Source organism: Achroia grisella, unplaced genomic scaffold (genome assembly GCF_030625045.1).
Source record: "Achroia grisella isolate CSIRO2021 unplaced genomic scaffold, CSIRO_AGI_Agris_v1 utg976, whole genome shotgun sequence".
In the NCBI taxonomy this organism is placed as follows: Eukaryota; Metazoa; Arthropoda; class Insecta; order Lepidoptera; family Pyralidae; genus Achroia; species Achroia grisella.
In genome coordinates, this window is record NW_026713078.1 from 573,875 (window position 1) to 584,099 (window position 10,225).

The 10,225-nt window shown below is 33.4% G+C and overlaps 1 protein-coding gene across 1 annotated transcript; it reads left to right on the forward strand.

Annotated features, from left to right (window-relative positions):
• Positions 1-3,955: 3,955 nt before the first annotated feature.
• Positions 3,956-8,741, forward strand: LOC131854289 (odorant receptor Or2-like). Its single transcript, XM_059205387.1, has 5 exons — positions 3,956-4,731; positions 5,147-5,246; positions 6,289-6,393; positions 7,920-8,075; positions 8,691-8,741. Exons 1-5 carry the CDS (start codon positions 3,956-3,958, stop codon positions 8,739-8,741), a joined length of 1,188 nt encoding a protein of 395 aa, XP_059061370.1.
• The last annotated feature ends 1,484 nt before the right edge of the window (positions 8,742-10,225 follow it).

The window sequence follows — 10,225 nt, forward strand, 5'->3', positions numbered from 1 at the left end:
TTCAAATTTTGAAGCGACTCATTTGACAGCCGTGTGTGGAGTAGTGTTGCCAACATTGTACATTAGCCTCCTAATTGAAGATTAACTATGAAAATAAAATCTTACTTTTTGTGCATTTGTTGACATTATATATAGCAATAAAAATACAATTAATTAATTTGGCTCAAAGTCAAAAAGTAGTGATAGGTATAGGATTAAAATAGTCTCATAAATACAGCTTTCAAGGTAAATATGATTGATTGGTATCCCATGGTCCCGTAGCTCGTCAATCAATTTGGTATGTATTTAACTACGCAATGAAATCGATCATGTTTTCATTAGTTTTCTTTATGTTTAATAATTAATTTAGAAATATTTATAATTTGTAATCATCATTTTCGCCGTTTTTAAATCAAGTAATAATACATACCTACTTGAAACTTGCGTATTTGCAAATTCACCAATTTTACTGATAAAACCACTAAAGTGGCAACACTCGTTGAAAATAGACATGCAGTGTATCAATGGTCATGAATAAAGCATTATTAAAAAAAATAGATAGGCAGCCAATATTCTAACGACGCGTTTTGTTACCCATTAAAAATATAGACATTTGTTGAATTTATTAGAATGTTCTTAGTCTACTTCACTTCGCAATTTCAATATGCTGCAATTTTATATCTTTGGGCAAATAACCACTGCGTTTAGTCACTGAGCAAGTAATCACTAGAATTAACTAAAGTAATATAATGTAATACTAATACTTAACGATCAGAGAAATAGCTTAAAAAACGGTTTGAAGCCATTCGTTAGATATGATATATTCTATATTATAATTTCCAATGCACAAAAATGTCCATCGATATCATATTATCATGCGGGCGTCCAGAAGCTTCCGATCAGACTGACCATTATGAAATTAAAACTTAATACCGATGCTCTGATGATCTCATACAATGATCTCAAAAACAAAAATAATAGGTAGATAATTTTCCAATAATAAATGTATAAATAAAACAATTAAGAGTTACAAAATTAGATAGATAATAGTTCTTATTTGTATCTTAGTACAAAAGTAAATTATAAACTTAACTACGTAATACGTCATCTCACCTATCTAAAATTGTTAGGTACTTGGTTCACAGTTAAAAAATTGTAGCTAGGTATTCGTACCTTAGTGCCTTATTTAGAGTAGAAGATGTAGCTATAAGTGATAATCTTGATTTTAATATACATAAAGTAGCAAATAAGAATAGGATCTAATATTAATTCAAATTACGGAATGGCGGCAATGATGCTTTTATTGGGAGGACAGCACTGTATAAGAAACAAATACAATTTCCTCTTAATTTCCGGCTCTGATCTTATCTGGACAAAACGAGAGGTCCTACCATAAGATGATATAAACAGAGCGGTCTTTTCATTGTGATTTGCTACGAATAATTGTATTTAAGAACTATATAATCTACTACGGATCTTCGAGCGTGTAACAAGATTAGTGTAGTTGATAAACTGAACTACAGAAATAATTCCATAGGGGTTGTTCTCTTTATATTAGAAAAATTAACAAATGCTTATATCGACGCATGCGGATATCTTAACATTGAGATTTAGTCAATGGAAAAAAACTACTACCACGTACTAACGCCATCTAGTGGTACAGTTGTAAAACTAAAAAGTAAACAAATACTATCTCGTTTGATATAGCGGTACTGCCCGCGTTGAAAATAGCCTGTGTTAAAAAAACATCGTGACGACTGTTATCTCAGATGGGGTAGTCAGAAGCTCACCTGTCGAGGTTGTGATGAATTAATTATATTTAAATTCGGCGTGGTAGAGAGAGGGAGTCTACAGCCGTCGCTCGGAATATATTACAGGATACATGATTCTTAATATAATATATAATAATAAAAAATATTGTGTAAAAGTAAATAGAAAAAGTAGGACCAATAAATAAAAAAGTAATAACAAAAGGCGGTCTTATATATATTATAAGTAATTACTTACAGACAACCTAGAAGAGAGGACTTATGTACATAGAATAGGTAGGTGGCACACGTAAGACACTATAATAATGAAATAAATATAAAACAAGGACGCGGCTTCTTTCAAAGCAATCTTTTTAAGATTTCAAGAGTCAATAAGACTTTGCCACCTTTTACTTTACTATTACTTAATGCGCTATAGTTAAAAACAAATGCTTACTCTTCAAAATGAAACTGAGTGGATTCCGCACCCCACAGCGGGTACATACCCTTACTAAAACTTCACAACGCCGAAATTCCATTGAGACTGTTCACTAAACTACTTACATTAACTACATCCGCCATCTGCGCAACACTAAAGAACCTACCTATAAACAAATGTTAATTTTATGTTAATAATAAAATATTTCAGCACACGGTTTTCTTTCCCTACCCCGTAGGGGATATTAAATAAACACTTGATGAAATTAGGTCTTAGCTTAACAACAATCTGCAGATTTTGCCAAGCAGAAGTAGAAACACATCGTATGTATGATCCTATGTGGTATCCTATCCTATCCTATGTGGTTACTAGTCATACATAAACGTAACATCTCCTTTGGATAGTATACACTCTATCCTGAGGAGATAAAAACCTCTCTAAGAATATTCTTCAATTCTTGTCTCTCACGAGTAGAGAGTAGAGTAGATACCGAACTTTGAAAAAGGGCGAGCACAATAGATCTGTCCAGGTCGCAGTGGCACCTGACAATAGGCCAAATAACGTAATATAGATAGATAAATAAAACTTGTTATACCTATTGTATTTTTTTTTTGCTGTAGAAAAATAAAACAACTCAGTTTCTATTTTCATCCAGTCTAATCCCAGACCCACCCTATTGTCCGTATTATTCTTATTCGCATAGGCTATCTCTGACTTTTTTAGGTACTAAATATAACGTTCTTAAAGCTTTGGGCTATAAAATAAATTTGTCGCAATGTCCTGACCGGACCTCAACCTCGTCATTCTCTACTGGTGCCTTACTAGCATATACCGTTTGTGCAGGCGTGAGAATCATTTCATTAATACATATATATTCAAAAAATGTTATGTAAATATATATTTTTTAAAACATATTATGATGACAATAAGATGATATGATTCTAATTGAGTCCGAAATACTTATGAATTCTACTGTATTCTATTCTAGTAATTTCGCAATAAATAAAAGATAAATGCAAAATGCCGTCATTGGCTATTATATACGTTACCAACGTACCAACGTACAACCACGTATCACTTGGGATCCGTAGGTATTATTTTACCTATAGATAAAATGTAATGTATATTGGATATTATTTTCTGTATTTGGTCTCTCATCAATAGTATTGAAATTATCGTTACAACTGTGAAAGTCAGTCTGTCTGACAGTTTGTTTGTCTGCTTTTCACGAAGAAACGACTGAACAGATTTGAATGGGACGTAGATGTTTGAATATTAAACTATATAATGTTATCTTATCTCTGGTTAAACTCTCCGAAGGATGTTTGTTAACTCTTTCACACAAAAACTACTGAACGGATTTTAATGAAACCTTACAGTAATATATGCATCAGAATATATTTTATATTGAAAATTTAACGTGGGTGAACTTGCGGACACAGCTAGTGACCTATAAATAAATAAAATTCTTTTAATTTGTCAAGTATGTAATTTGGTAACAAACGAAATACCCGCTATATTTTTCTGAAACACGTATTATAGCATAGAAACACTTTTATTCTAAATAATTACGTTCCTAGATTACTAGTATTACAATAGATACCTGCTAAATTACGGCCCTATTAATTGCTACAATCACTGCAGTCTATTATTATTCACAAAATATTCATAAGAACTGAATATCCACTTAGTCACTCCCACACCAATTAATTTGTATCTATATATATGCGCTCAGACACATACCACGGCAATATTACTAGAAATATTCGAAGAAGCACCAGTTATGAAAATGGTTTCGAGCAATAGGCCCGATTGTACCACAGGTCTCCTAAAATTCCTTGAAGATCCTAGATATCCTTCAGTAGGCCCACACCTGCGTTTTTTAGGATTGATAGGTTTATGGCGTCCAAAAAATTCAAATTTCAAGAGGTTCAAACAATTTCATTTTTATGTGACAATTCTGTTTTTCTGTAGTCAGTATGTTAAATGTTTAATCAGCATGAATAGCGATTCTGTTATGCTGATCCTCAAATATGCTCCTTTCCATTTGGGAATAGCGAAGAGCTGCTACTTTCGAAAGGATTGCAAAGAATGGGAGAAATTTATCGACTTCATGTCATCCATAGAACGCAAACAGCTGGCCAAGAAGGATGAAGAATATGAAGTCATACTAAAAGAGTATATAAAAAGAAGTCGCCGCGTTACCTACTTCTTCTGGGGCCTGGCTTTTTTCTCTAATTTCAGCATATTTAGTGAACCTTACCAGTACAATCAGATTGTCGAAAATGGAACTAGCATTTACCAGCATATATTTGATGGCTACACTCCGTTCAGTTGGGAACCTCCAGGATATTATGCTTCGATGGCCATTGAGACCGTATTGGGTCTTACAGTGAGCGCATATGTCATCACATGGGATACATTAGTAGTCACCATGATGATATTTTTTGCTGGACAACTGAAGATCACTCGTCTAAAATGTGTACAGACTATAGATCTCTCTAGTAGATCTAAAAGTCATGAAAATATTGTAAAATGCCATATTTTTTACAAAGATTTAATAAAGTAAGTGTAAAAATATGATAATCATAAGAATGGTATAAAAGAAGCCGTTGTAGAAAATCATAGGCAAGGGTATCTCTGGCTCACCGAATTCAGCCGCCAAGCAACTTGCTTTGAGATTGTTTGAGATGTCGCTGAAACTACAGACATCGTAGTCCTTTGGAATGGCGTGGCTTGTTACTAAACGTATTTTAGGTGACTCTTGCTACTTAGTCTTCGAGCATGTTGTATTCGATGATCTACCACACCTTGCTGGGTGCCATGAATATTATTTTCATAATATTTTTATTGGTATTTCATTTATTCGTAACTCTAATTTTCCTATAATGCCTTCAAAGCAAAAACCTATATGTCTATATGTATGTATAATAAATTATATTTAACATAATATAGATTTTAATCATTTTTAAAATTCTAGATATCAGAAGAAGTTCAACTCTTTAATATCAGCATCCATGTTTATATATTTGGTCGTCATCTCAGTAAATCTAGGAGTCTGCATCATTCAAATCGCTAAGGTAAATTAAGCACTTAATCTTAAAATTGTAACGACTTCCTTAAAAAATGAAGATGACGCCGCATCACGTACTAAACCCTAGATCCATCGTCCTCAAGGCACCATTACCCATTAGGCGTTAATCATAAAAAAGTATAATTGTAGCATCTAACAAAAATCCTCTCAAACCCAAGAAATATTAAGTTACCTAATTCAAGTATTTTGGTACTTGATTATATGCACTCTATTAAGTAAAAACATACAAATTTTGAGATAAACGAATCTGTTTAATATTTTGGAATAACGACTTCAAAGTTTTATATTTTCAACCATTTATTCCAATGCATTTATCAATTTGAAAAAATCTGATCGGAAAAAGTCTCATAGAAGTAATTTCTGTTTTCGCTTATTCCGCGTATGCGTATTTTAGAAACGAAATAAGGTGAAAAACTTCCGTTAAAAATTTGAGAAGCAAACATAACAGAATAAAAAAATCCATAAGCAAATAAGAAGTACTACTAGAAAAAAAACTGTTGACGATATGTTGAAATTACACGAGAAAATAGGTTTTTTTTATGTTCTATATACTGCCTGGTGGTATGCAAATCTTACTAATATTATAAACGAGGAACAACTTTATGACTATGAATGAATTTATGAATGGACGTTTGTTACTCTTTCACGCAAAACCTCTTGTGTGGATTTTAAATAAACTTTACAATAATATACAAACGGGACCGATTTGAAATTCTTTTACCATTAGACTCCTACATTATCACTAATGAATATAGCGATAGAATGTTTTCAAAAACATTAGGGATCTGCATGAAAACTTCGATAATGAAAACTAAAGTGTGGAACAAATCGTTATATCGCGTACGTTGCGAAAATTAGTGACAATAGAGCAAAGTGTTGTACTACAGTTTTATAAAAGACATCAACATCAATACCGAAGGGTTGATATGTGTGTGTGTGTTTAAAATTAATAATTTTTGTACGTTTTGTTAATTACTCGTGCAAAGCCGGAGCGGGCCGGTACTGAATAATAAATATATTAATTGCAGATAGAAGATGACTTGGGGACACTGATATCCAGTTGCGAGTTCGTTCTTGCCTGTTTGATACAGCTGCTTCTGTTCTACTGGCATGCCAATGAAGTCACGGAAGAGGTTAAATCTGTTATAATAAAATCTTGTTGATATCTTATTAATATTGCAAACGCGCAGGGAGTATGGATGAATCTTTGTTAGTCTTTCACGCTAAAACTACTGAATAGATTTTAATGAGACTTTACAATACTTTAGCTTATACAACAGACTTAGCGAGTAATATAAAGATATAGGTTTCACTCGGATGAAACCGGAGGCACAGCTAGTTAAATATGATGTTTCTTAATACTCGCTAAGTTGCAGTTTCTATACAGGCAAGCCATCTGTCGACCGATCCGATGAAAAGTAGCAACGAGTACCTTACGTGTTGCCGTTCATAAGGATGTGTCATTCCAAATAATTAATTTTTTATACGTTATACTAGTATTTTTTTTATTAATTTTCATACCTATTTATACATATACATATCTAATTACAGTGTAGTATTCTGAATAATTATAAAATTCTGGCACCTCAGGTTTCATTGGTCGCTATAATTTCAAGTTATAATTCAGATTTTTTTTTTAATAGTAGAAGAGGTAATGGAAAGAGAGGGTGACCTCTCCGTCATACTGAACATCAGCGTTTGGCTTTTTAAGTGATTCTCCACACTCATCTATGTGCTAATTTTTTTGCTGTGGCACACACTTGCAGTTTTACCCATATTTGATCGTATTGGTTTAAATGTACACTGTTTGTCATTGAACCCATATGTGTACTAAAAAAGAAATAAAATTCTTATCTATCTAAAATTCTTATCTAATGAGGTATAAACCAACTACGGCTAAAGCAATAGCTTTTTTATAGCATATTTATAGCGAATAGCGGCTCACCTGATAGTAAGTGATTACCGCCGCCCAAGAGCACCCGTAACATAAAAGACAAGTGCGTTGCCGGCCTTTGAGAAGGTAACCACCCTGATGAATACACAAAGTATGTGAAGTGAGTGCTCGGAATGACAAACAAGTTGAGGAACCACTTGGTGCTGGAGTATCAATCGTCTACATACATGAACAGCGCACGTTATCTTGTAACCCCCGAAGTACCATTCGTGCATTGCCATCCCGGAGAACTAACTTTATGCCTACTTATCCAGTAATTATTAAGCAATATTAACCTTCAATATAAATAGATCTTACAAAGCAAGCTAATGATAAAACAATTGCCTTCGAATAATAAAATTTTACAGCAATATATCATCTTTCAATAGAAATACTTATTACAAACAAGCTTCTGTCACAGCGCCATCTAGACCCACGGTAAGCAGAGCTTGTGTTTAGGGTACTAAACAGTTGATATGAATACTTAGATATTGTGTTCTGTAAATACATACGTAATATACATACAAAATAACCAGACTGATACAAACAATCATACTCATGAATACAAACGTTTGCACCGTGCGAGGAATCGAACCCGCGACCATCGGAAGTAAAGCGGTGAGCTAAACCGATAGGCCACCGAAGCCATATATAATTAGTTATAGTGATAGTTAAAGCGGTTTCTTCCGTAAATAATTGTCTTATTGCATCTACTTACGTTTTTAGAGTAAATTAGTAAGCTATGGAACTTTCGAGAGTGATTGGGTGGATTCTGACAAGAAATTGCAAAAAGAAGTAGCCTTACTTGGTCTAACAACTACAAAGATATTCGTTTTCAAAGCTGGACCATTCAATGTGATGTCGCTCGCAACTTTCATCTCGGTGAGTAGATATAACATTCAAAACGTAGATCAATTGTGTATCAAATGTAATGATAGTAACAAAACAGGAAAAAATTATATAATACTGATAGTCCTCTCATCCACAGGTAATATATCTAATCACCTACATAGTCTGAAACAATTAAATTTCCAAAAAACAATCTACATCACCCTTCAAAAGACTGCCAATTTTAATACATGTAGTCCGAGAATTCCTGAAATTAGATGAAAATGACATAACAAAAGTCACATAAATGAAAAGGCTCACAATAAGTACACACACATTCACTCTCTCACACACACACACACACACAAACTCCACTTACTTTGTTTCGGCCCGTAAGTGAATAAGTACGCACATTCACACACACTACAGCACCTACTTGGTTTCTGCCCGTAAGTGTAGTATACGCCACTAACCGTAAAAAAACCAGCAAAAGCTAAGAAAATAACACAACAATGAGAATAATAATAATAATAATAACAGCCCTTAACAATGACTGACCGCCATCTAAAGCTAAGAGAGCTAAGCAGACCTTGTGTTATGTGTATGATGATGCTATATCTCAGTTGACTATTTCTAAGTATTTTAAGAAACTATGTTTGATTTTTACAGATTCTGCGAGGAAGTTACAGCTTCTTCACATTATTGAGCGAAACTAATTAGAACATTCGATTATAAGAATTGTCTAAAATATATAAATGTGTGTACACTAGTCCCGGAGGAAACTATCACACTTAGTGCAACGGATGTAACATAAAGATTAACAAAAAAGAAATTAGATGAAGTACCGATATATTTTTATTACTAACTAGCTGTACGCGCCACTTCTGCGTGGAATTAAACTTTATTTTTCGAAAATAAAAGTAGTCTAAGTTACTCTTTATTACATCAGCTACCTGCCAAAAAAAGTCCCGTCAAATTCGTTCCAACCATTTTAGAGATTAGCTGGAACAAACAAACAGACAGACAGACAAAAATTGTAAAAAATGTTATTTTGGTGTGCCGTATTGAATATATTTCAATATTACAAACAGGCACTCCAATTTTATTTATATGTACATATAGATGTATAGATAACACTAATTATTAAAAGGTTTTTTTATAGATTAAACATTTATTGACAACAATAAACAAATTACAAATAATACACAAAATAAAAAGAAAAAACATACAAAGTTGGCAATAGGAGAATTGAGAATTGGCTCAGCTGTTGCTGATATCACAACCTCAATGAGGGCACCTACACAGCGCTGGTTTTCGGCAGCCCCTATTACTCATTACTAACGTGTAACTTTAGATAAAATTAATTAGATTATTCATTTTATCTTTTCCACGAAAAGGTAAATCAATTGACAATTAACCGCAATATAGATTCAACGAAGATGCAGTCAAGTTATTGTTCTGACCGATAGCACATTAATTTAAGTTGATTTTCTTTTTTTAGTTATTTAGTATAGGTACGATGAACTTCTCATCGCCACATTTTGTGTACAAAAAATTCCAAAAAAAGAGAAAAGAAAGTAGATGTACCAACGAAGGCGATATTTTATATGTATGCAGACATAAAATGCGTAACTATACAAGTACAACAGAAGTTCTAGATTGTTCGACGCAAATACTGCCTGTAATAATATCTACAGTTACAGAAGAGTATTAAACAATAAGTAACACACTAATAATGCGCTTAAAATATAGTTCATTTGAATCCACAATGGAGGACACTGAATCAGAACCGATTAACGAGATTCAAAGCTCCACAATTGATTCACTGTGGAATCTTAGTGAACAAGATTGTAAACTTCGCACAAGTTAATGTTCAAGTGATTGTGCATTGACTAGCTTCGTACGTACATAATAATAATATCTCAGGACCAAATACCAATTCACACAGCGCCATCTAGTCCAAAGATAAGCAGAGCTTGTGTTATATGTACTAGACAACTGATATATGTAAATATAACCGTAACCGCTAATCAATAATATTTGTAAGTAGTGTTTCGGTCAGAGGTTTAGATGACAGAGAAATTACAAGGTACGGAGGCATAACATAATTCCTTTAAAATAGCAACGCGTGAGGTTACTACGATTGCGGCATGGTGACGCCGGGCATTCTTCATGCCTCCTTATGATGTAGGTAACGCGGTTGC